This window comes from Pelmatolapia mariae, linkage group LG12 (genome assembly GCF_036321145.2).
Source record: "Pelmatolapia mariae isolate MD_Pm_ZW linkage group LG12, Pm_UMD_F_2, whole genome shotgun sequence".
Taxonomy (NCBI): domain Eukaryota; kingdom Metazoa; phylum Chordata; class Actinopteri; order Cichliformes; family Cichlidae; genus Pelmatolapia; species Pelmatolapia mariae.
The window spans coordinates 226,940-254,277 of NC_086237.1; the positions used below are offsets into that span (position 1 = coordinate 226,940).

General features: G+C 39.7%; 3 protein-coding genes across 3 annotated transcripts in view; 2 read left to right on the plus strand and 1 right to left on the minus strand.

The window, feature by feature from the left end:
* sh2d3cb (SH2 domain containing 3Cb) overlaps positions 1–27,338 on the minus strand; it is a 47,339-nt gene that overhangs the window by 16,171 nt on the left and 3,830 nt on the right. Inside the window, exons 2-6 of the mRNA XM_063489598.1 lie at positions 22,519–23,251; positions 14,996–15,035; positions 13,739–13,867; positions 10,196–10,590; positions 9,728–9,825 (exon numbers count right to left, since the gene is read on the minus strand). Of these exons, the coding sequence (XP_063345668.1) occupies positions 9,728–9,825; positions 10,196–10,590; positions 13,739–13,867; positions 14,996–15,035; positions 22,519–23,251 (1,395 nt within the window). The remainder of the gene's footprint in view (positions 1–9,727; positions 9,826–10,195; positions 10,591–13,738; positions 13,868–14,995; positions 15,036–22,518; positions 23,252–27,338) is intronic.
* Positions 1,339–3,465, plus strand: LOC134638741 (UDP-glucuronosyltransferase 2A2-like). The gene has a single exon (XM_063489601.1). It carries the CDS (start codon positions 1,349–1,351, stop codon positions 2,927–2,929), a length of 1,581 nt encoding a protein of 526 aa, XP_063345671.1. The 5' UTR covers positions 1,339–1,348; the 3' UTR covers positions 2,930–3,465.
* On the plus strand, positions 6,729–8,433 carry LOC134638742 (UDP-glucuronosyltransferase 2B31-like). The gene has a single exon (XM_063489602.1). It carries the CDS (start codon positions 6,729–6,731, stop codon positions 8,307–8,309), a length of 1,581 nt encoding a protein of 526 aa, XP_063345672.1. The 3' UTR covers positions 8,310–8,433.

Genomic DNA, 27,338 nt, shown 5'->3' on the forward strand with positions numbered 1-27,338 from the left:
GAGGGATAATTGAAGTCACTATTTTTGTCAAGTTTCAGCTTTACCATTTTGTTACATGAAACATTTTAAAAGTTGTTATTGTTTTTACTCTTAAACCTTTTGAGGTCGAAGTCATCATCAGCAATGACCCCCAACCCCGAGTAGTATTTATTTAAAACTGTTTCCTAAGGTTTTGATCATCAGACGAAAAACTACTAAACATTCTCACTGACAATATATGAAAAACTATGAAGGGTTAGGTTTAACGTGATTACCTTTCATGAAGCACTAACGTCTTATTTGCTGCGTGAGTAAAGTGAAGTATTGGACTGTATCACTTTACTGGAAGAACATAAAAGCTGAAGAATTTGTTCAAACTGGTCTTATCCTGAAGAACAGAAATTTTCCATCGCTTTCGAATAAGAAATAAAGAAGCTTATCGGTGTTTCCTTACATTATTTAATTTGACCTGAATCAATGCAAGTTTTTAGTTATTGAAACCAAAGAAGACATCTCATAGTGTTTAGAGTTTCACTTTAGTTTCTCAAATTCACCCGCATTTCATTATTTATTTTTTTTAATTAAATTATTTTTTTTTCAAATGGTACAGTGAATTCTGCCTTTTTTCCTCATATTTACACTTTAATTAAGATCATATGAACAGTCTGGGGTTCCACAGCACAGTCACCTTTACTGTGCAACATGCTCGTCTCTAGCTCACAAACTTTAACTTCTCTCTTAAAAGAAAACACTACTGCAGATAATGAGCAAAGTCATATTTAAAAACAAAAAGTAAAAGATTAAATGTTAAACATGAATACTCATAAGAATCAATGAAGTTTACATATATAAATGTTGACTCTAGAATTCAAATAAAGTACAAAAAGGTTTAGCTGATTGTAACGTTTGAAATTAACTCTAATTAAGAGGACAAGTTTCACGTTTTTTGTTGGAATCATTGTTTAGTCATACAGAAGTTATTTCTTGTTTTGCTGTTTCTTTGTGACTATGATGTTAAAAAAGTTATGAAAATTTAGCAACAAAGTCACTAACTTATCAATAATGAGATCAACAGTAGGAGAAACTCACTGCTGTGAGTAAGAGGCTCATGACTTTAAGATAATAATCTACATCTATAACTTAACCTTTAAATCTGAGATTTTATCTTAAAAGCCAAAACCAAAGCAGAGCTGGCAAATACATCTGACCTCCAGTTTTATATATTGGCCAGTCCATATTTTCCCAACTTAAACTTTATCTCAGGTATATCTATCATTAGTTATTAGGGTGATACAAGCTCTTGAACTCAAACCATTAGCTTAAGAAATAATCTAACATCTTGACATCTTTGTCAGACTCTCTTTCAGAGATGTGCCATCCAAACTTGGTGGCACTTGCAGTGCTGCTATGCTCCACATTGTTGGTAAATGGAGGGAAAGTCTTGGTGTTCCCTGTGGATGGAAGTCACTGGATCAACATGAATATCATCATCGCAGAGCTTCACTCCAGAGGTCATGAAGTCACAGTGGTGCGGCCAAACGACACCTGGTACATCAAGTCAGAGTCCCCTCACTACAAGACCATCACTATAAATTCCTCAGCTGGATTTGATGAACAGCGCTTTGGGGGATTTGTTATGAAAACACTAATCATGCGTCGACAAGGTGCTTCTCTGTTGACACGTTTATCGATGGAATATGATTTAGTGAAAGAGTTTTATGAAATGAATAAGAAAGTGCTTGAGATGGTGGCAGGCATGCTTGAGGATACCAAGCTGATGCAGAGCCTCCGTGATGCCAAATATGATTTGGTTCTGACTGATCCTACGATTGGTACAGGTGTTCTTATGGCTCACCGTTTGGGTCTTCCACTTGTCTTTAACGTCCGATGGACTATTCAGGGTGAAGGCCATCTAGCAATTGCACCTTCCCCACTCTCTTACATCCCCATACCAGGGACAGAGCTGACTGACAAGATGACTTTCATTCAGCGTGTCCAGAATATGCTCTACTTTTTCTTCACATGTTTTCAAATTTGGTACGTCACAGAACCAAACTACAAACCATTTGTCCATCGTCATTTTGGCAGTGATGTACATTACATGGAGCTGTTTCAGTCAGCAGACATCTGGCTGATGAGAAATGATTTCACCTTTGAGTTCCCTCGACCCACAATGCCAAATGTTGTCTACATGTCAGGATTCCAGTGCAAACCCTCCAAGCCCCTGTCTAAAGAGCTAGAGGACTTTGTGCAGAGCTCAGGTGAACATGGTGTCATTGTGATGACACTGGGGACACTGGTAGAAGAACTTCCAGAGGACATCACTGAAGACATTGCTGCTGCTTTTGCAGAACTTCCTCAGAAGGTGATTTGGAGGCACAAAGGCAAAAGACCATCCACCCTTGGTAATAACACGCGAATCTTGGACTGGTTGCCCCAAAATGACCTCCTGGGTCACCCCAAGACCAGAGTGTTTGTGGCCCACGGAGGCACCAATGGGATACAGGAGGCCATTTACCACGGTGTGCCCCTGGTTGGCCTGCCACTTATGTTTGACCAGGCTGATAACTTCTTCAGGATGAAAGCAAGAGGTGTGGCCAAAGTCCTTGATATTGCAACAGTGAACAAAGAAAACTTCTTGGAGGCGCTAAAGGAGGTACTCTACCAAACATCCTACAGGGAGAAGATGAAGGAGCTGTCCAGCATCCAAAGAGATCAGCCTATGAAACCGCTGGACCGAGCCATGTTCTGGATCGAGTTTGTCATGCGGCACAAAGGAGCGGCGCACTTAAGGACGGAGTCTTACAAGATGTCCAGCATCCAGTACTACTCGATGGATGTGGCAGCCTTTCTGCTGGCAGTTATTTTGCTAGTATTTACCATTTTTGTTTCAGCAGTCAGGTTTCTGTTGTGTAAGTTATTTTACAGAAGCAAAGTCAAAAAGGAATGATGATTGTGTTACAAACTGTGTATGCTTGTCATCTGTTCTCTATTCATGAGAAGAACAGAGATAAATTTGTTCTGGTAGCGTAACAACCTTGAGTGTGTGCAGCTCAGTGCAACAATACAAACCTCACATTTTCTAATGACCTCAGTCTACTCATATTTTAGATGTCTTTTTGTTTATTTGCATTTGGATCTTGAAACTTTGAAACGTAAATACATTGCAGGCAAGTTTGGTGACAAAGTAGAAAATAAGTAAAGGAATGAGTTGTGGGTTTAAATTAATATGATTTTAAATATTTTGCTGTTGTAAACACTTTAAGAATCACCACATTTCCTAAAATTGTCTAACAGGAAGACAATTAAATGTTTCTCACTCCTGTATGGTGATGATGTTTAATGCATTATTAAGAGCACATAAGAAGAGTTTGGCTTCATGTAGTGTTCAACTTTAGAATATATTTTATTATATGTATTGCTGTTGAAATTTCACAAGACTTTTTTGGAGATATTTTTCAAATTTATTTTAAAAAAAAATCTTCTGTAACCTGACCAACATTTTCACAGTAATATAGAAACAGTGTGCAAGTAACTGAAATTCACTTTGTACTGTATATTTTTCCCACTCTATTTCAAATGTTGCTGGAATAGAAAATAAAGTAACTTGAAATCTAATACAACTATTTTGGTGCACTGTATTACATATTACCATAGAACACTATTGATCACATTGTTGATTTAAAAAAAACATATGTAAGGCAATCCCTCCATTGTTACATTAATTTTTTAACTTAACTACATTTAACTACAGCGCCCTGCAAGAGACATTGGAGGAAAAAAAAATAAAGATGAACTTTAGTAAAATCTCGCAAAATAGGCTGCAATCCTTCGCAGGTCGCATTTGAAGGCCGAGTCGGTGTATCCTTCGTGGCCCAACCTATCCCAGAATTCATAACACGGCCCAGCCAATTCCAGTTTCTAACAATGGCGGCAGCTGCTTAGTTTTAATATTACTCTTTCTGGGTCACAAAATAAACTTTTAAGATATTTTCAGGCATGAATGTAGCTGTGTAAACTTCAAATATCTGCACTTTTATCAAGACATCAATTATTTGCAAAAGTGCGCCAACGTTTTTCGGAGACATCTGTTACCCACCAGCTCAAAGCTGACCGGGAGGTCGAGGCCCACTAGAGCTGGGGGGAACACCGCACTCACAAAAGTTTTGCGAGATCTCACAGAAGTTCATCGTCATTTTTTTTTCTGCAATGTCCCGTGTGGGGCTCCGTATTTAACTACTTGAATCATATATTCAGAATTTCTGAACGTTTTTCATCTGACACCTATTTATTATGTGAGTTTTCTTTAGAAGTCAAGTTTTTTTTGTCAGATTTGAGCATTACCCTTTTTTTTTTTTTAAACATGAAATATTTGAAAAGTTCTTATTGTTTTTACTCTTAAACTTTTTGAGGTCTAAGTCATCATCGGCATTGACCCCAACCTCGTCATTAACCCTATGCAAACAGAATATGAGTAAAGTGATATATTGGACTGTACTACTTTACTGGAAGAACGCAAAGGCTCACGAATTTGCTCAAATTGGTCTCATCCTGAAGAACAGAAATATTTGGTCTCTTTCAAATAAGAAATAAAGACGCTTATTGGTGTTTCCTCAAATTATTTAATTTGACCTGAATCAATACAAGTTTTTAGTTACTGAAACTAAAGACTTCAGGGAACACCAAATTGGTTAACAATTTAACCTCTTAAGCCCCAAGCCTAACTGATCTCCTGCCTTTTGCCCCCGTATCAGGGGGCGTTGGGGCTTAAGAGGTTAAAGCTGTTCTGCAGCAATGGAGGTTGATCAAGCCTTGAAAGCTGGTGCTACTAATTCCTACAGGTGTCCCAACTTTTCTGGATCACTTACACCCCCCTCTGTCTGCATAAAAGCAGTGTGGGAACACACTGTGTTACCAGACCTTAATGAGCATTAGTTGAACAGTATTGTACAGCAGAAAGCATTGTATTGCTACAAAAATGGTGAGAAAAAGACGATCAACAATGGAAGAGAGCCAGACCATCATAACAATTAAAAATGTAGGTCTGTCCTACAGAGAAAATGCAAAGAAAGTCAAGGTGTCAGTGAGTACAGTTTCCTTCACCATCAAAAGGCACTCAGAAACTGGGCAAACTCTGACAGGAAGAGGTCTGGCAGACCCAAAGTCACAACTGAATCAGAGGACAAGTTTCTGAGAGTTAACAGCTTACATGATAAGCGGCTCACAGGACAACAGCTTCAAGCACAGCTTAATGGTCGTAGTAAGCAAGTCTCAGTTTCAACTGTGAAAAGAAGACTTTGAGCTGCAGGTTTGACAGGACGAGTTGCAGCAAGAAAGCCTTTGCTAAGGTGTCAGAATAAGACAAAGAGGCTTGCCTGGGTCATGAAACGCCACCATTGGACTACTGAGAACTAGAAGAAGGTATTATGGACTGATGAATCAAAATTAGAAATCTTCGGTTAATCAGGCAGGATCTTTGTACGCCATCGAGTAGGCGAAAAGATTGTTCCACAGTGTGTGCCATCCATTGTCAAACATGGAGGAGGAAGTGTGACGGTCTGGGGCCGTTTTGCTGGATCCAGGGCTGGTGATTAGGACAGAATGAGCAGCACCCTGAACCAAATTAGCTAGGACAGCATTCTGCAGCACCATGAAATACCCTCTGCGTCTAGTTGGTCAGAGGTTCATCCTACAGCAAGATAAAGACCCAAAACATAAGTTCAAGCTATGCCAGAACTACCTCAGGAAAAAAGAACAAGGTGGTAAGTTTGAAAACATGGAGTGGCAGCACAGTCTCAGGACTTAAACCCCATCGAGCTGGTTTAGGATGAACAGGACAGAAGAGTGAAAGCAAAGCAAACTACAATAGCCATATATTTATGGGAACTTCTGCAACACATATGGGAAGAACTCTGTGAAGAATATTTGATTTCTACTGTAGGAAGAATGCCACAGGTGTGCTCGGCTGTTATATCTGCCAAAAGTAGCTACTTTAATGAGTGAAAAGTTTAGAATAGATTTTGTCTATAAATTAATTCCATGATTTCTTTTTTGACTCCAGTTGCTTATTTGTACTATGCTTTCATTTCAGTGTGCAATGACACACTAAACTGCATAATTTTCAATTAAAAAAACTAGAAAAATTGGGAGTGTTTTCAAACTTTTGACCAGTAGTTTATATGAATGTTGACTGTGGAATTCAACTAAAGGTCATTAAAATTTATCTGATTGTAACATTTGACATTAACAATACTGGACTGCTTCCAAAACCTGAAATTACACCATAACCCTAATCAAGAGAACGACTTTGACGCTCTTTTGGGGGATCATTTTTTAGTTATACAGAAGTTAATTCTTGTTTTGCTGTTTCCTTGTGACTACGATGTTAAAAAAGTTATGAAAATTTAGCAGGAAAGTCACTAACTTATCATTAATGAGGTCAACTGCCCAGGATGATCACTGTTGTGATTAAGAGGCTCATGACTTTAAGATAATAATTCACATCTATATCTTAACCTTTAACTTTAAGTTGTTATCTTATCTAAGCTAAAACCAAAGCAGAGCTGGCAAATACATCTCACATCCACTGGTCAAGTTTAAATATTGGCCAGTCCATATTGTTCCAACTTAAACTTTATCACAGGTATATCTATCATTAGTTATTAGGGTGATACAAACTGTTGAACTCAAACCATTAGCTTAAGTAATAATCTAACATCTTGACATCTTTGTCTGACTCTCTTTCAGAGATGTGCCATCCAAACTTGGTGGCACTTGCAGTGCTGCTATGCTCTACATTGTTGGTAAATGGAGGGAAAGTCTTGGTGTTCCCTGTGGATGGAAGTCACTGGATCAACATGAATATCATCATTGAAGAGCTTCACTCCAGAGGTCATGAAGTCACAGTGGTGCGGCCAAACGACACCTGGTACATCAAGTCAGAGTCCCCTCACTACAAGACCATCACTATAAATTCCTCAGCTGGATTTGATGAACAGCGCTTTGGGGGATTTGTTATGAAAATACTGACCATGCGTCGACGAGGTGCTTCATTTTGGACTCGATTATCGATGGAGTATGACCTGATGACAAATTTTTGTCAAATGCATGTGAAGGTGCTTGAAATGGTTGGGGGAATGCTTGAGGATACCAAGCTCATGCAGAGCCTCCGTGATGCCAAATATGATTTGGTTCTGACTGATCCTGGGATTGGTACAGGTGTTCTTATGGCTCACCGTTTGGGTCTTCCACTTGTCTTTAACGTCCGATGGACTATTCAGGGTGAAGGACATTTTGTAATTGCACCTTCCCCACTCTCTTACATCCCTATACCAGGGTCAGAGCTGACTGACAAGATGACTTTCATTCAGCGTGTCCAGAATATGCTCTACTTTTTCTTCACATCTTTACAAATTTGGTATGTCACAGAACCAAACTACAAACCATTTGTCCATCGTCATTTTGGCAGTGATGTACATTACATGGAGCTGTTTCAGTCAGCAGACATCTGGCTGATGAGAAATGATTTCACCTTTGAGTTCCCTCGACCCACAATGCCAAACGTTGTCTACATGTCAGGATTCCAGTGCAAACCCTCCAAGCCCCTGTCTAAAGAGCTAGAGGACTTTGTGCAGAGTTCGGGTGAACATGGTGTCATTGTGATGACACTGGGGACGCTGGTAGAAGAACTTCCAGAGGACATCGCTGAAGACATTGCTGCTGCTTTTGCAGAACTTCCACAGAAGGTGATTTGGAGGCACAAAGGCAAAAAACCATCCACCCTTGGTAATAACACGCGAATCTTGGACTGGTTGCCCCAAAATGACCTCCTGGGTCACCCCAAGACCAGAGTGTTTGTGGCCCACGGAGGCACCAATGGGATACAGGAGGCGGTTTACCACGGTGTGCCCCTGGTTGGCCTGCCACTTATGTTTGACCAGGCTGATAACTTCTTCAGGATGAAAGCAAGAGGTGTGGCCAAAGTCCTTGATATTGCAACAGTGAACAAAGAAAACTTCTTGGAGGCGCTAAAGGAGGTACTCTACCAACCATCCTACAGGGAGAAGATGAAGGAGCTGTCCAGCATCCAAAGAGATCAGCCTATGAAACCGCTGGACCGAGCCATGTTCTGGATCGAGTTTGTCATGCGACACAAAGGAGCGGCGCACTTAAGGACGGAGTCTTACAAGATGTCCAGCATCCAGTACTACTCGATGGATGTGGCAGCCTTTCTGCTGGCAGTTATTTTGCTAGTATTTACCATTTTTGTTTCAGCAGTCAGGTTTCTGTTGCGTAAGTTATTTTACAGAAACAAAGTCAAAAAGGAATGATGATTGTGTCACAACATTTGTAACCACTTCTGTATTTAGTTTCTGAAAATGAGCTCAATATAAATGTTTTTTGAATTTTCATCTTGTCAAGTGTGAATACAGATAAACAAGGCAATGTTGCTGACTGACATTACTGATGATGTATAATCTTTATAATCCATACATGTACCCTTCAAAAAGTTATATGAAATTAAAATGTAATTACAGAAAAAAAAAACATTCACAATTTGGCCATTATATTTACCGTAATACAGACACAGTGTGCAATATATAAAATGAAAACCATACTGTCATATATATATATATATATATATATATATATATATATATATATATATATATACATATACATATATATATATGACAGAAACATGTATTTTTACTAGAAAGTAGTAAAAATAAAGAAAACCCATTCAATGAGAAGGTGTCCAAACTTTTGACCGGTATGTGCATCATCATCGGCAGTGACCCCAATCATAAACCGTACCCTATTATTATGCCTAATACACCAAACAGAATATGTATTCTTTCATTCATTTAAAGTTGTTTTCCCAAGTTTTTGACATTCAGAAAATGTTTAGAACATGGCTTTCACAGTGAATTAAAGTTCATTGAAATGTATTTGACAATGATATTTTGCATCAACTGTGATGGATTACTTCCTAAGTTTGAAATTAAATTTGAACCTTTATCAACAGTTTGATGTCTTTATTAGAATTCCTGATTATTCTTGCCCAGATCTTGTTATACTTTGTTCTTTTTTTCCTTGTTCCTTTTGTGTTTAAAACATGGAAATATAAATATTCTTCATTATACACAGAAACTCAGAGACCCATCCTTGCATTAAACATCAGCCAGATTACAGCAACTATGTTTGTGTCCAGCCTGTCCGCTGTCACGCTTCTCTTAAGACTGAACTAATGCACATTTAGTATCTAAATTCTGGATAAAGAAACACTTTAAGCTTTGAATAAATTTTGAATGATTTCTTTTAACTCTTACTATTCATCAGATGTCATCTTTTACTGGAAAAGCAAAATGACTATATTTAAAACATAAAATCATGTCGATTCTGACAGGATGCTCAGTTAGTATGTGGCTAAATCACCGCTTGACCCTAATTCGGTGTATGTTAAGAGGTTAAGGTGTCTAAGGGTTTAGCCCAGGTCTACACAAGTGACCTGCTGCTGAGGTTATACAAGCCAGAGAGCAAGCAGCCACAGATCCTCTGAATCAGGTTGAAGTTCCTGGCTGTTGACTAAAAGCCAGGCAGACCAGGCTGTTGGGGCAATAACAACCCAAATAAGACTCTTTTTCTTGACCCTCTTCCTACTGCTGTACTATTGATTCATCATAATACTAATGAGTATTTAAGGATTATCAAGCTGTGAGGCAAGAGGAGAAAAGGTTTAACTTACAGCGGCTAGAAGGAGTAGAAAGGAACAATTCTCCAGGACTCAGCTGGCCATCCTGTTCCCTGTTCACGTCTGCCTCCTTGTGGTTGTTAGAGGAAGGACTACATAGAGAGAGATGGCACATATTATAGAACCACAGGACTCATTTTAATTTCATCCACCACAATTTCTTTAGCAGATTAATACAAGATTGTAAAGAGGATGAGTTCATGTTTTTAATTAACTGCTCTATGAAGCCCTCCATTGTTTTTCCCCAAGTGAATCAAGAAATTCAACGTGGCAAATTTTTTATTGGATTATGTTTTTCTTTCTTACTATAAAATAAACTTTATAGCCTTAAACAGTCAAAGGTCAGACAATTCATTTACAGTCCTCATGTGTCATAGTTTGTCACATGAGTTCATGCTGTGCATTTATTATGTTACACATAAAAATAGTAACTTAAAAGGAATTAAACAAGTGGAACCGCACCTTCTCGGACAGACCCTCTCCTCTCCTCCCATGCTACCGTTCCTCAGCCCTTTTTGACCCGATGAGGTGACGGCAGTGGTGCGGAAAGCCGTCTCCAGGTAGCTAAGTGGCAACGTCCTGTTGACTGGCTGGTGAATCTGAGCTCCGCTCCACCGAGTCAGAGCCGCCCGGCTGCCCACATAGAAATGAACAAGGGCAGGTAAGGAGTCAAAAGCCTCGGCCTCCAAGCTGTACTGAACCCGAGTGTACGTCTCAGCGGACTGAACCACCGCCTTCCCGATGAGGAAGTGAAGCGTTTTCTGCTCCCACCGGCTGGTAAGGACAAAGTCACCCTGACTGGACTGAGAGTCCCTGACAAGAAAGTCACCATGGTTCACCACAAGGCTCTCCGACACCTGAACAGATGTTTTAATTTGTTAGTTATTAGAAGTTTCATCATTTTTACATTTATACCGATGTGATTAAAGATGCAGTGTGATGTTTCACTTTTATTTTATTTTGTCTAATTGATATATAAGGTTTATTTAAAAAATTGTTTGGAGTGAATTTCGTTCAAGACAAAAACAAATACAATACTAGTCACATAACTCAAAATGTATCTGTTTTTAATAGTGATGTTAACAATATTTGTGAAAGTTTTTTTTACATTTGCACATCTAAACACTCAGACACAGAGGAAGAAATCCAAGTTAGTTTAAATCTCATTCCTGAAAGTCTTTCTCAAACTGTGAGGCTTGGATAGGGCTGCTGCTGGAGGATGAACCACCAGGGGAAAAATAAAGTCAAACTAAGTTAAAGTAAACAGGATTCATGAAAAATAAACAAGCATTTCCAAACACTATCATGCTGACCTTTATTTCACTAAATTCCCTTTTCGTATTGACACTAAATGATTGATAAGAATTGTGGAAGCATGAACTTTTCTGCTTCTGCTTTCTGCTTTTTTGAGTTTTGTATTTAAAATCAAAACTTAGAATAGAGGATGGCATGTATTGAACAGAGAGGAAAACCTTTTGAAGGGGTTTTGTAATAAAGTATACCTGAACTCCTAACATCATTCTGTCTCCAAAGTTTAGCCAGACGCTCCCCTTGTGGCCTAATAGCTACATGACTGTGGTATCTGAATAAATGCAGTAGTTCAGTGGTTAGCTCTGCAGGCTAGGGCTTTGCTGTGTGGGGTTTACAGGTTCTCCCTGTGACTGTATGAGTTCTCTCTGGGTTTTGCAAATGTGAATGTTTCCTGTCTCTCTGTTAGCACTGCGATAAACCGGCAAACTGTCCAGAGTGTACTCCACCTTTCACCCTCTGTCTGCTGGGACAGGCCCCATTGACCCTCAACTGGATAAACAATTAAGAAAACCGATGGAAGTTATTTCTACAGTTTCTGATTGTTTAGTTCTGCTCTGAATCCAGTTCTAGCTGGATGGGGCAAAGGCATTTCTTTAAAACAAGCTTGCTTTAATAATAAGATACTCTCTGTTTTATCAGGAACCAATGCAGCAAATCTGACAGAAAAAGAAAAGATGCAAAAGAAAAGGTGTTCTAATGGTGATATAGTTATCCATGCTTCAGTAAAGCTCATTAGTCTCTTAGATTGAAGATGCTTTTTAACCAGCATGAGCTTTTCCCCTGAAACAACAACCTTTTCCCTTCAGGTAGCCTTCATTCCCACATCAGCCTATCAGCTTGTCCTTCCATTATAGGATGTTGGATACATCTGACTTCTTGATGGGTACATTACATATTTTTTAACTTCATTTTCTGTTTTAGTTTTCTTCTTTATTCTCTGTAGAACTACTTTGTTACATTACTCTTTATGTTACTTTTTTGTTACTCAGTATCACCTGTGTAGATTCCGATTAACAATCTAACACTAAACCTTTCATATTCACACATATCTGCACAAAACAATCCCTGTCCTAATAAGGAGAACACCTAGAAGTCCTTTCCTTTCACAGCCTAGACAAATATCTGACAAAACCAACAGCAGATTCGGTGAAAAAACAGCCCACAGAGCACATCACAGGAAAAATATTTTTCCGTTAGTGGGTCGACTGTATGAACAATTATGGAAATGCACACTCCTACAAGACTTTTGTTGCGTGTCAAAAAACAAACTTTGACTCTTTGGTTCACGCTCACTTACACTCTGGGTCAGGAGATGTGTAGTACTCCTGAAGGTTTCCCTGATTGGTTAAGTATGCTAGTTTTCTTTAGCTCCAGTTGCTTCATCACGAGCCTCGAAACTTTGGTGATGAAGCAACTGGAGTCCAATGTTTTAAAAAAGTGAAAGGAAAAGTAAAGAAACTAAAATTAAACCAACCTTTGAGAGCATACCCCCCTCCCCCCAGTCACTACCATCCCCACACCCACTTAACCACCACTGCCCACTATTTCCACTCTCTTGTTTTTGTTTCATTGCTGCATTTCTAATCGATAGTCTGTCTGTAGTGACGTCGACCAGTAACTAAGAAACTAAAGCCATTTTTGTTACGTAATGTTCACAGCTGGTTTGTGGTGAAAACACGTGCTTGCTTGCTTGCAGGGCAGATGCTGGGAACTGTTTTTTTCTCCCCCACATGTACTTTTCCAGATATTACCTGACGTAGCTGTCAGAACCACAGTTATGCAATTGGACTATAAATAGACGTAGCCATTGTGAGATCACCCACTGATTTAAGCCTCTGCATTTTGAAGCTTCGTCTTTGGTCAATACCACATTTCTTAGTTTCTTAGAGCTGGAATATTCATACATATTTAAACTTACTAGCTAATGCTACCTACAACCAAATTCATGGAAAGTATTTATTACAAAGCAAGCCATATTATTTGCCAGATAACATCATTAAAAGTGCTCCGCAAGATACCAAACATGGTTGAGAGGTCAAGTTCAGTGAGTCAATTTAATGGAGGTCAGGCCTAGCAGGTAGTTGTTGGGTCTACCTGTTGACACACCCGTCATTCAAAACAGTCATACCCTTGAGATTAATAAAATCCATACAGTGGATAAGAGAGCTCAATAGTGTTTTTTGAACAAGGCTGTAAACATGTCTATGTTTGCTGGATATACTTTGACATGGGCATCAGCCTCAAGTGGCCATTAGAGGAACTGCATGTTTTTGTCACTTCAGTGTTGGTTTCTTTTTGCAGCCCTGGAAATGCTTGGTCAAAATTAAACAGTCCATTAGAGTCTGGCCCGTGTGATGCCCAGTTCCATGCAAGTGACACTGTGTAATTGTCTCGTACAAACTGAGTACCCCCTCGATGCCTAAACATTGAACAGCCAGTATGTTCAGGACTGAAACAGACAATTTCCTGCTGAGTGCTGCATAAGTAACAGTGCATAAAGTCCAGAACTGATTCTCTCAACATTGTCTGAAGTTAATGCATGAAAGCTAAAAACATCCTTTATTCATAGTTCCTTTTTGTGTAACCCTAAATAACACAAGTAATGAGAAGCGTTTTTAAAAATTATGAAATTTTCATGCAACAGCTGCAAAATAAAAATGTGTGTATTTGCATGTGCGTATGTCGGAGGCAGACCTGCCAGGGGATGCATCCGTGGTACCAAGCGTGGCTCTTCAGGTTTGTGCCGCTCAGCCTCAGCTCTTCCTCCAGCTGCTTCCTCAGTTTCTCAGACGGTGCCTCCAACCAGAACTTCTCCTTGGAGAACTTAAAAGACATGACAGGCGCACGTTGAGAAACAACCCCCCCATGTACAAACACAGGAAGGCAACAACATGAGTTTAAGCCATTGTGTGACCTCTGCTGGCTAAAGGTCAAATCCCAGCAGAGTCTTTTATCTTCCGCGTTTTTCCTTCCTGAAAAAAATCTAAACCAGATTGGCTTTTTAAAGAAATGGCTAAAATACAAGCATGTAGCTCATCTGCAGCCTTCTCTGCTGTTTTTATGTGAATGTCTGTTAACAGAGGACAGAGTGGGATGAGGGAGGAGGAACAGAGAGAGGGAGGATTGACAGCTCTGGCATTCCCACACTGGCATCCACAGTGGCGGCACCAGAGGCCCAAAACCCAGACCCATGCTGGAGTTTTGGCCTTGTCACTGTGGCAACGTCATTGTTAGATGGGGGTCATCGCTCAGCGGCCTTTGTCTGTCGTGTCTTTATGCAAAAAAAAAAGAAGAAGAAGAAGCTACTGTATCAAAAATTTATGTTAAGGACAAGCTGGGAATACTGGGAGTGTGGACACACACACAAACACATTCCTCAGCTTTATAGGTGACATGTTGTTTTTCTGGTCCCTGACACCTCCCACCCCCTTCTGCTTTGACAGAATGGTTTGCCCCGTTGAACTGTGAATCAAAGGTTGGGAACGGGGCCAGGACCACTTCAAAACAAAATAAGATGGTGTGTGTGTTGTGAGGTAAAGACCTGGAAGCCTCCAGCTCTAATTTCATTAGCATTATCATTCACTGGCAGCTTGCAAAATTTAGACAAGTGTGTTTGTCAAGTATCCAATTATAAGTCAATGGAGTGGAAATCGTCTTGCTCTCCGAGTCTCTCTCCACCTTTCCTAAACAAGGCCGCCGGCCGAGACGCCACCATTGCCAGCGGTAACCAAGTCAGCTCAAAAGTATGTCACCGCAGAGGGGCTGCATTCCCCGAGGCTTTTCTGTCACCGTCCTGATTGAATTAGAGCCACAGAGCCGAGTGTAGGGAATCACAGAGGTTTGCAGAGAGGTCCCATATACAGCTGGAAAAAGGCTTGACCAGAGGAAGTGAGAAAGCAAAAGGAAGCTGAATCAAAATGAGAGTAAAATGTACTTTAAAGGTAAGCTTACTTTCACATATTCTCCTCCACCATCTGTCATGTCCTGATGCCTAAAAAAAGGAAACAAGTTTGATTTATTAAAAATATTAGTTTGAACTTTTTCTTGTAAAAGTCCCCAATTACCTCAGCTAATAATTCACAGGAAAGTTTCTAAAAAAAAGACTCTAATGAGGTATTAATAACAGGGCAAAATAAATATTGAACCAAGCAAATTATAGAAGAGGGCCCTCTCTCTTCAACACATCCAATGCCACAAATAACCTCCAGCTGATCTGAGCAGAGTTTAGCAGACGACAATCAAGTAAATAAATAAATAACTATGTTTAACACATCTTAGAAAAATGTGTTTGTTTCATCTGTCTGCTAGAAAAAAACAAAATCACCAAATATCGGTATTAGTCTTTAAAATCCTGTATTGGTCAGGTTAGTATTTATTTATTTATTTTTCTTCTACTTTTAATTTTTTGTTACTTATTGGATGCGATACAAGAGCTCTGTGTTTTCATGAATGACGGCTGCTCTGAACAAATTAAGTTTTTTTTCTTTGTTCATTAATTGCTCAGAAGAGATCAACAGAGCAGCTATGGGAAAAGAAAAATCGACCAACATACAATAAAGATCCAACCAGGAAGAATCTGGGACCAATGACTAGTTTCTGTGTCTGAAAAGTGAAGCCAAAGTAGTAGTGCCCTAAATGTGTATTTTGTTTTTAATGACCACCAGGGGGACAAAGACATTGTATAGAAGTCTATGTGAAACAGCACTCAGCTCATTGCTGTATGACCTCACTAAACACAATTTTAAATAGTTTCTGGTCTCAGTTGCTACTTTAAGGTCATATTGTAATCAGGTATGTAATCGGTCTGTCTGTCTGTTAGCAGTCTAGCATTTTTAACATATAATTCTCAGATTTTGTGTCTTCAACAGCATCTAGCGCTGATTTAATTTAGGTGAGAAAGATCACAGCAAATGTGACAATCATTAAAAACTTTATATTACCCAGAATGTTTTTATGGATCGTCTTCAAACTTCACAACAATAAGCTAGGCCTTGGTGGGCACGAGTACCTAGGTAGGGTAAGCATTTGCCCTTGATCATATTGTAATAAAAAACAGCTGACGTCAGCATGTTATTAAAAAAAATCATAAAACATCAAAGTTTCAGTATAGCCCTCGTGTTTCTCAGGGAGCCTTGTTAGAGGAGAGAGAATCGCCCGCCGCTTGATCAGCTGCCAATGACTTGTAATTGAGAAGTAGTTAACTAGCAACTGTGAGGTGGTTCAGTCAGACCTCTCCCCCCGCCCACCTCCGCCTGTCATGTCTGGTTTCAAAATACCAAGAGGCCGCTCTGCTCAAAGCTTCATGACGGTGTTTTACTAACCAGTATCAGACGCCACAATATTTATGTCCAACTTTTATACAGTCTATAGCTGGGAGTCAGTTAATACACTGGAGCTGAGTGTTTGCATGCCATGTTTACACCATACCATGTCGTCCTAACCCCCCATCTGCTCTGTGCAGCTACAGCTGGCACTATTTTTAGAGTTGCCGAGAAGAGGGTCGCTTCTGCGACGCGTCAGAATCAAAGTAGAGTCTGCAAGGTGGTGAAATAGCTGACACTGCTACATCATCCACTGAAGCTCCACAGGATTCAGTGTGTCTGAGTCAGGTAACTACTAAATGTAGCCACTGGGTCTACGGCGCCTGCTGTTTCCAGAAACCACATTTTATGCAACTTTCAACAAACATTCAACGTGTTTTGTAATTTTCATCTACTGTGACATATTTCCTCTCACACTCATGCAAGATTAGAGTTTAAACTGTTGCAGAGTCGTGGTCTGACAACGTGTCATTGACATAGCAACTCTATGGTATCAGATGCAAAACAGCAAACAACTGTCATCACAGTCACATTCAGCTTTTTTCTATATTGTTCAGCCTTGAAGGCTGGAAATCCAACAGCCCTGTTTTCAAACAGCACGTTTTCCTTATTGTTTGTCATCATAATTTATTAGATTTTTAAAAAATCCCATATCTTGATATGTGAGTAGCAGTATTATCATAGTTCTGGTAGCAGCAGCAGAAGTTGTACATGCTTTTTTCTGTCTCCTGTCCATCGGCCCTCTTGCGAAACTCTCTGACAGCAGTGAGTTCATTCGACACCGCCCAGCAACAACATGCAACCTAACAAACTCCTCCAGGGAGGATCGGGAATATTCCCGCTCGTATCTGCAAACCGTCTGTTTTTCAAGACTGAAGCAAAAGAAACATTTTTTCTCCATGATGTCCATCCACACAACAGCTGGATCCTCACCAAATCTGAGGCCTGTGGGGCTCACAAAACTAAACTCAGCACCCAGAGGACCACTGACACTTTTCAAATGATGCTTTAAACAAAAAAAAAAAAAAAGCAAAAGCTTTGTTTCTTTCTGACAGCTCTGTGTATGTCAGCGCAGAAACACAGCACACTGACAGGGTGAAACTCTCTGCTCTTCCTCAACTGGCTGCATACTTCCAAGAGTCAAGGGAGGTGACCTTTTGTTCCCAAACACAAACTCTGAGAACAGGCAGCACACACTCACAGATGTGGACATACAGCATGAGAAACTCGCTGGCATTCAAAAACTAAACCCCACGCAGATGATTTTAAGCCCTGATATACTGCTTGTGTTGTTTCGGAATGATGCCGACGCTCACTGGCTGTTTTAATTATTAGATTAAACCCTTTAGGGCTAGAAAGGAGGAGGAGGAGGGTATTTTTATGTCATTATTGAGGACAATATAATAAACAGGAAGTCAGACAAAGACAAAACTCCCAGGATACAACACGGCACCCCATTCATTCCAGTAAAAGCTGCATACGTCCTTTTTCAAACTCAGGACTGAAAAACTCCACGCTTCCATATTGTATTATATTATATATTTGTTATATTCATGTAATTATTTATTAAAAAGTTAAGCTGATTTTTCCATTCAAAACACATAATGACTCAGTCATTTCCTTGCAATGAGGAATGTAGCTTATTACTTATTAATGACGAATTCTGTAAAAATAGGATGTGAACCTCCTTGAGAACAGGAAAAAAGCTGGTGGTTGCCCGGTGATTGTGTTTAAATTTTTCACTACTTTTCACACAACCCAGAGGATAACTGAGTAACGCCCTCAACCCTGAGGTCTCTGTAAGGAGACGGCTCAGGTCACCTGATGTGAGATATAATGATAGGTGTTTTTATCTCTATTTAAAGGCAAGGCTGGAGACTGCCTGTGTCATTTTAAAGCAAAACTTCCATCCAGCAGCATCTGCATCACTCTCTGTAAATTTCTGAATCTAGGAGCTTCTGGCTGGACTTCATGCACCAAAGTTGGTTTAAAGAAGGCAGCTCACTCTGAGTGGTCACCGAGCTCATCCCCATTCACAAAGCAGCGTGGCGACAAACTGGAGACCTGCAGCTTTATCTAAGAATAAGCTTATAACCAGTGGTCAACATCCACCTATACATGGACAGGATACTTTCACACTCTGTCAATATTCTTCTGCTCACATTTTTTCTTCACACTTGGACCGAACCACAGTTAAAGTCTGTTCACTGTTAAGTTATAAGACTGTTTGCAGTGGCCTTATCCATGAGGGGGAAACTCCCTCCACTTCAGGGCTGCACTCCTCAAACCAGCACCAAATTTTACAGCAGTTCCTGCTCTGACTGCCAGCAGCTGTTACGCCATCAAACAACAGCCACACAGTCAGAGAGACTCTGCCTGTGGTTTAACACTTCCCTAATAACGACATTAGTTGCAAAGAGCTGAGGCTGACTGCAACAAACACAGAGTGGAAAAAGAAAGTCACCAAGCCTGGATGACTTTTTAAAAGCAGGTCAAGTTCAGCCTCAGTGACCACTTCTGCTCTGATGGCTTCTTAAACTTGAATTACCTCCTTTATTGCAATAAGGTGAGAATTCAGAACATGCTCAGTTCTGGCAGTGCAATTCCTCCGAAACTGTGAACAGCTGAAAGCTGATGTGACACCTCTGCGGCTGCGCTGCAGGTAACTTTAGGAAACTAAAACTGCTCTTCTGTACTCTTACGAATAATTTGAGAAATGTCCAATTCGCCTGTCTCATCGATCGTTCGTGGGATATGCCTCAAACTTGATGGGTTTCTGGTCGTTTGGATGAAGAGTTCCCATCATTTTCCTGTTCCCAGTGAGTCCACTACTGTGACTGTGGCTCTACTTTATCTGCAGGGACAGGGCCCACACACAAACACAGCCATGTTTGTTTAAATATCTTTGTGAGGGCGTTCATCCACATGAACGCACGTCACTTAGTTTAGCGATACCACATCTAAAAGTGTCCGACATGGTGGTGTTTTGGTCCCACACTGAGGTTTGAAGACCATCGTCTACATCTTAAGGCTTTGTACTGTCCCCAGGGTGCAGGGTTGAAATGTGGAATAACAAAATTCAGACTGGTTCTCAAAAAGACAAACAGCCATTTAAAAAAATGTTAGTCTTTGGTTTCCTGTGACAAACAGCTTAAGTCATTCAGTTATGTTTTCACTACACGCACATTCAACAAGTGTGACCATACAACTGTCTTCTTTTCAAACCAGCAACTTCCAATTAACTGCACAGTCAGGGAAAATCTGTAAGTTGGGGCTACACTTACCCGGAACAGGCACTGCACCAGTAGTTAAAAGAAACACACTGTTAATGGGAGGCTGGACGTTTAAACGTCATCTCTGTTTATCCAGAAATCCACTCTGAGCCTTTTCCCCTGACAGCTACAGGACACCATTTCCTCTTATTCTGCTACTGAAAGTCGATAATAAAACTAAAAGCTTTCCTTCGATGCTGATGGGAGTCTTAAAGCCGTTTAATGTTAGTTTTTTTAACAGATACTGAGGATTGTTGGTTGGGAGATCTTCTTTCTCCTAAAGCTTCAAGTTTGAAAGAACGGTTGCTCGTCTCCCCTAACTGGACTTCTTGAACATGACTCACTGTGTCTGTGTTGTTTGTGCTTTTTGGAGAGTTTTTAATAGAATTATTTGACCAATAATACGACTTTCTGTCTGCTACAAAACATCTGAGATGTGTTAGCGTCAGTGCTGGTGACTGATATTCTTAGCACTAGTTGATAGGTACCTGTCTTCTGTGTGATGCACACATACAGTCTATGAATGAAGACAAACACCTTTTCCTTCAGATATGGTTATTTCTGTCTCCAAAACATAATTAAATAAAATGACAGGAGCCAAAATGCTAACAATAAGACTTCATAATGAAACAACATAAGCCGATTCTTAAGTAAAACAACCAAATATTCATCATTCTCGTCATTTCAGAGGTTCTTTTTTTATAGATACAGACACATTTCCTTTTACTTTCACTCTTGTTGGCCTTCATTAACCTCTTGAACTCTCTAGCAGGTTAAGCGAGTTCAAATCAAATGATCAGGCTGGTGATAATTAGCAGGCCTGTTATCACAGCTGTCCGATGAACTGTATATTAAGTTGAGATTTTGGACGTATCAATATTTTGTTCAATATTTTGAGCATTTTTGCGATTCTGACTTTGTAAAATTCTGGCACCTCTGAGCTTTATTTTTCCAGTAATGCGCTGGTATCAGATATAATTACATCTACACAAATCACACCGTCACTTCACTGTTTTACTCAAATGTTTGGTGACATTCAGAAGCTTGAAACAGATCTTTGCAAATGAAAACTAACTTAAAGTCAAATTCTGATGATTTTTTTCACAGTTTTACAAACTAAATTCTTAATTGCAGCATAATGTTAATAGGAATAACAGGACAATACATACTGAAAAAAGAAAAATACCAAAAAGTTCAATTTCATGCTACAAACCAAAATTTGTCACAGATTTTGTGACGTTTCCTTAGTCTAGACAATAAATTTGAATTTTTGACTTTCATTTGGGGAAATAAAGATATGCCAAAGTAATCTTAAGTGTTTTTTGCTGTCTGTGCTTTATTTTCTGATTTATAAACTTTAATTCAAGTTTTAACCCACATTTGAAGACATAATCATTTACTTCAGCTTGATTAAGATAGACTTTTACCTGCAGGGCCATAACATTTAAGTATTTTCATAGCCTTTTATTTGTACAAGAATCATTCATTTCTTTTATAATTTGAATTAAAGCAGCAGAAGGTGGGATGCTTTTCCTTGAAGCCAGCACTAGCGACTGACACAAGGTCGCAAAACTGTGACAGCATGCAGCGGGACATACAAGTCAGGTGGAAAAGAGACGAAGTTAAACCTGCTGCTGCATCTCTGCCAAAGAAGTCTTATCACTCTTCAGAGTGAAGCAGCGCAGGATCAAATTCCTCCGCTTATGTAACTAACAGACCGGTCCAGAGCCAGCAAGCCCACTCACTTCAAAGTCGACTTGTACCTAGTAAATGTTTTCCTGATCCTCGTTTCAGGTTTTATGGCACCAAACTAACCAAAAACACGCCTCTATTTCCGCCTTTAAAAATATACTTCAAACGAAAAAAAAGCGACGGGATAAAAATATCAAAGCCTCGGAGCTGAAACTGTTCCCCGAAGCAGATTAACAGATGATCGTGACAGATAGTTTTCTCTGTCTGTCTCACTGTTTCAGAAAAAACAAACTGTGTGTGTTCTTATTAAAGAAACACAAACCCTGCTCTCAGCCTGGCTCTGTGTTATCAGTGGATAAAGAGTTAATAGCGGAAGCGGTTTTCTCACCTTTCCCTCCTCACCCCGCTTAACTGTAAGTCCCCAACTTCACACATCTTGTCCCGAGGTCAGTCCACACGGCTTCGCCCAGCTGACTGATAGCCGCGGTGAGTGGGAGCGGAGCTACTGCGCATGTCCGCAGCGACAGCCACTTTCACAGTGCGTTTTAATCTTCATGTGTTGAATATTTGAGAGTTTTATTTTTTAGAGAGTGTCATAATGTTACTTAGTTTTTTTTTCAATAATTATTTAGTTATTATTTTACCACAAAGTTACTTTTATTGTCTCTTCTGTTACAGACAATATTTTCTATTATTTCATTATATTTTCATTTTAGATCTATTCATTTTAAATGTTTTTATCCAGCATTATTTGATTCAGTGACTCGAGCTTATAGAGTGTTGTGCATTTTATATTATTTTTTATTTTAATTTAAGTTGATTTCATTTTTATGTTTTATTTTTAAGATTTATGACTTTTTGTTTTAAACAGATAATTTAATAGATCAGTGATCGATTAAGAGACTGATTTATTTCAGGTCAAGTCAATATTAAATTTGTTTCCACTAACAAGCCAACAAGTGTCAGAAGGTCATGAAACATGACCTTTTATTCAATCTCTCATGATTATTATTATTTTCTACTAATAGTCTAATTCTCACAAAGACACTTTTGTGAATTTTCAGTCTGTTTTTCTTATGTTTCTAACTAAAAACGTTTTTCTACTGATATGAATTGACTGCCTGAATAACAATCAGGCTGTGTATTTCTGACCTGCATCTTCTGAGAGAAAAATAAATAAACATCTCACTTGTCAGCATACTCCACTTCCTGTGAGCTTTTCACGGTTGTGGTGATTTCCTGTGTACGTGTGACGCCTCGCAGTCTCTCTGTTTGGGGGTCCAGGTGGCTGTGGGCTGTTTCAGCTATAGGATCCATCGGCACATACAGATCCTGGTTTGAAGCGGCCTTGTGGCTCTTAACTGGAGGCTCTCTGGCTGTTTCTAAATCATTCTTGCTCTTTAATGCCTCACTGCTGGTTAAAGGTTCCACAGCAGGATCACAGCTGTCAGATTCTGAGGTCAAAGGTGAAGTCCGGCTGGATGTCGGTGTCACTGGCAGTGACCGGGCCAACGCAGAAGCTGGCTGAGGCTTTTCCATATTGTTCACACTAAGGCTTGTCAGAGCACCAAGCAGGGGCGAGTCCCGGACATGCTCTCCCGCCTTCAAATTGCCCTGCCTCTCACTCATCCCTTTCTCCTCCTCCTCCTCCTCTGTCTTGGTCTTCTTCTCCTTCAGCCCCTTGAAGCTCTTCTTCTGCTTGTCATTGCGAGGCACAGTCCCCACATGTGTGTACATCTCACAGGAGCGGGCGTAGGTGGGGCTGTGGAGGCAGGACTCCATGTCGTCCACCGACTGGTTGCCCATCCCTGCAGATTTGTCCCTGGAAAGGCTCCCATCATACTCCAGGGACGCTTTGGTGCTCTTCTTCCCTGTTGAGCGGCGGAAGGAGAGATTGGAGAGGCTCCCGAACAGTTTTAAATCTGGAGAAGAAGAGTTAGTTAAAAAGGAGTTTACATTGTTTTAACTGCAAAAACATTAATAAAAGCATTTTTAAATTATGCAGATGGAGAACACTTGCAAAAATCAATCAATCAAAATAAATTCTTTGAGCACTTTCAGCCCTTCATTGAGTCAAAAGTGCATAAATTGCTTTGCTTCTGGTTCAGACTTTCATGGATATTGATGTGTCAGCAGAACTGCAGGGTTGGAAAATGTTTTAACTAAAAGATATGAAAAAATAAAACTGGTTATGAGGGACACTGATTATATCATGACAGCTTAGAGTGTATAAATGATGGATTTAGCCTTTGGCTCTGAATAATGAAGCCAATGCCTAAGTGCTTTCAGTCTTTCGAATGGCCAACAGGGTTCGACTCCTTTGGTTGCAAAAAGATGTCTGAATGTATAGAAGACTATGAGAAAATTAGCCTCTTCTGATTTAATCTATGACATCAGTATACACTTTGCTGGTGACTTTATGGTCTTAATTGCCCGTTCAAAGTCCTCCATCCACCCATTCTCTTCCGGTTGTCCTTATCAGGGACGCAGGGAGGCTGGAGCCTATCCCAGCTATTATAGGGTGAGACACAGTATACACCCTGGACAGGTCACCAATCTGACGTAGGGCTAACACAGAGTGACAGACATTTTAAAATGACCAAACTAGCCCTACTTATTATATGTCTTTGAACTGTAGGAGGAAGCCGGAGTACCTGGAGAAAGCCCACGCAAACACGGGGAAAACATGAAAACTCTAATCAGAAAGTCCCCATCCAGATTTCCTGAAAGGGAACAGAGCTAACCACTGTACTGACCCAGCTTAAAGTCCTGTTTAATAAAACGTGATGTTCATTTTGTAAATGTTAGTCCCATTTAGAGTGAAATAGATGGGTAAGCAGGGTATAGAGTGTACTGTGACTTTGGCTTCCTAGTCAGATCCCTGTATGAGGTCTGGTTTTATTAAAAAAAAAAAAGAAAAAGAAAAGAAAAGAAACACCTGGCAGTGACCTGCCAGCTGTTTCCTCCCTGTTGTGTCGTATACAGATGTTTTCTCAAAGCTGCTGCTGTCTCACATTTCTGTCCAAAGGTTTTGTGCAGCATTTGCCACAGCAGGGCTCATTCTCACTCCCAGCATGTCACAAATTGCAATAGTAACAAGCTCTTGGCATCACATTCAAATGCAATAGTTGACCTGTAACCTCATATTTTGAGCCAAACCACAGAAAAACCGCATGTTTTTCTAACCCAAACCAAGTAATTAGTAGTGCCTTTATAGGGCCTAAACCATATATATAAACCGTATATAAAGCTAACCATATATATATAAAGTAAACAAAGCATGACACCTTTTTAGGAACAGTGATAGGCTTGTTTCAGAACCACAGACTTTATATACCCACATGTTTGTTTTATTTTTTACAGATTTGTTACTTGCTAATAGAAGTTTACTCAGTAAAATCTTTAGATGATCCGTAACTCATACCAGGTGACATTGTTAGTCAGATTATTCCTGGAATCCTTTTAAAATACTGTGAGACTGTGTTTAAAATTATCTTCAAAATAAGAGCTCAAAAAAGAAAGGACATCATGGTAGCCTCCATCTTTTGTATACAGTCTGTGATTTCAAGCTTGTTTATCAGAATTGTTTTAGAAACATGAACATGCAGTTTTTTTATTGTTTTTTAGTTCATGACGTCTTTATATTCTCTGACTTTAGATCTTTAGTCAGAGAGTTTCTCAACTTTTTTGCTTGCTGAGTGAGTTCAAACAACTTCTTTGTCATCTTTTATCTTCTAAAAAATAGAAAAACAGGAAAACACAACGTGTGTGTTAAAAACTGGAAAACCCCAAATTTATCAGGATTAAAAGCGACAAAATGATTTTAATCTGGCTCGTTTTGCAGTGATGCACTGGCTGATCCCTGCACAGGGTCATCTTTTTAATTCGGGTTAGCCCCTTAGTGACATGAACACGCACATTTTAAACACACATAAGCATCATTGCAGAGCCATTATGTCCCTATTTAGACCTACAGCTGCAAACCAACATGTTTTCTTTGCGCTGGAGGCATTTGAGGAATGTACCCTTGTTTCTCTCTTATGAGGTGAAGCTCACGAACTTTCACCAGTGTTCAAGTGTTTTCCCAAAGGACCAATTAGGCTCTGGAGGCACTGACTGTTGTGTATTTAATTCAGCAGCTAAACATGGACTCATGATTCGGAGAGAGATACAAAGATGGGGTTGATGGAGGGTAGATGTTATCTTTTACACTTGAGCCAGTATGTGTCACTTCCACATCGTTCTTAATCGATTTCCATGACCATAAAAATGAGAAAATGTTCTTTATTGCCTGTCATATTTCAGAGTAAATCCCACTGAATGGAGTTAAGTTAAACACTGTAGTACTACACATTCAACTTAAAAACCTCCTCTCTTTCCAATAAATAGATATGGGCATTTCCCTTTGTGTCATTTATTCCTTACTATGCTGTTGGGTTTTGTTAAGTTTATGGTGAGTTTTGCTTCCTGTTTTTACCTAATTCATCCCCTTCTCTGTGTTTTTTAGTGCTGTCCTGTCTCATCTCAGAGAGAAGTGAACATTTGGCCTAGATATGGCCCACATCTGTGGTTTTCTATGAACCACATTGAACCTTGAGCTGGAGGTCAGATCAGTTGTGACATCTGGGGCACATAGTACTTTCTATAACCCATGCCTAACCTGCTTTATGCCCACAGAACACCTGATGGTGCCATAACTGAACCGTACGTACCAAAAGTAGCCCAGACTGTGCATGCCTGCTACCTGGACTGTTTTTCACTCCCTTTGTCTCCCTCTGTTTGTTGTCAATGCATGCTTTGTCTCTCTGACATGCACTTCCTGTTTTATTTTGGTAGCAACTGTATTCGCTTGCTTGTAGAAATATTCAAAAATCCCAAAGAACTTGTTAGGCGTTGAGTTCATTCTGTTTTTAAAATTGTTTCGCTTTCTTTGAGATACAATTACGTTGAGGAACTGAGGAAAAATGATCTACTGTTAACTCTAATCAGATTTATTTATATAGTGCCAAATTATAACAGCAGACAAGTAGATTTTACAAAATGTGCAGCTACGTCCTTTGCCAATTTCTGTTAAGAAAACTAATGCCACGATGTGCCAAAATGAACGTTTTTGTGCAGCAAGCAGATTCACTTCAGCATTTATGATCCTAGGCTATTTCTGTAAATGTCAAAGGACAACATGACACTAAAAGCAACAACGTGACTCTAAAATTTTAACTTTTAACTACTCAACTGAGCTCCATTGGAGGTTTTTGTTGTCCCGAAGCCTGAAGCTGATTTGTTTTCACAGGGTGAATAAATGTCCTCAGGCTGCCTCATGGGTGAAAATCAGTTTTTATAAGACAGCTACCAAGTCAAGCAGCAGAAGAAGAGATGCACAGAGGCCTGTTGTCCTGTCAGCAGGAATTCGCTGTCTTTTCTTAGCTCAGCTCTGTGCGCTCAGCCGGGCCGCTGTCCCTTCAAACAGCACAAAGGCACGTCTATGCTTCGTTTACAATGGAGCAAAAAGATGTTTGTAAGTGGAACAGTGGACAAAGCAACAGCGGACACGCTGGAACGAGCGTCAATAGAGCACATTCATTTATGGGCTTGCACAAATAAACTTACATCAGCCTCTTTTACCAGACTCATCTAATACCACTGTCTCTGTGTTTCTACTAGTACTTTTCTACTTCAGCTCTACTAAGAGTTAATATATAGTAATATTATTCATGTCTTATGCACCATACATACAAGACATTTTCAAATATATTTGCTTTAGATTACTTCCTCCGCTTTGTTACAGTTCCATATTATAATATTTATAAATGTAACCTGTGATAGGTTACACTAAGGTTTTGGGGGGATTTTTAATGCTCAATATATTTGTGACTGATATCAACAGATGTTAAACAAGATGTATTTTATCATATCATGGTGTGGGTCACAATGTCGCATCACAGGAAGAGGTTCCTGTTTCAGGGCACTTCTTTAGTGTCATGTGTTCTCTCCTGATGCTCCAGCTTCCCG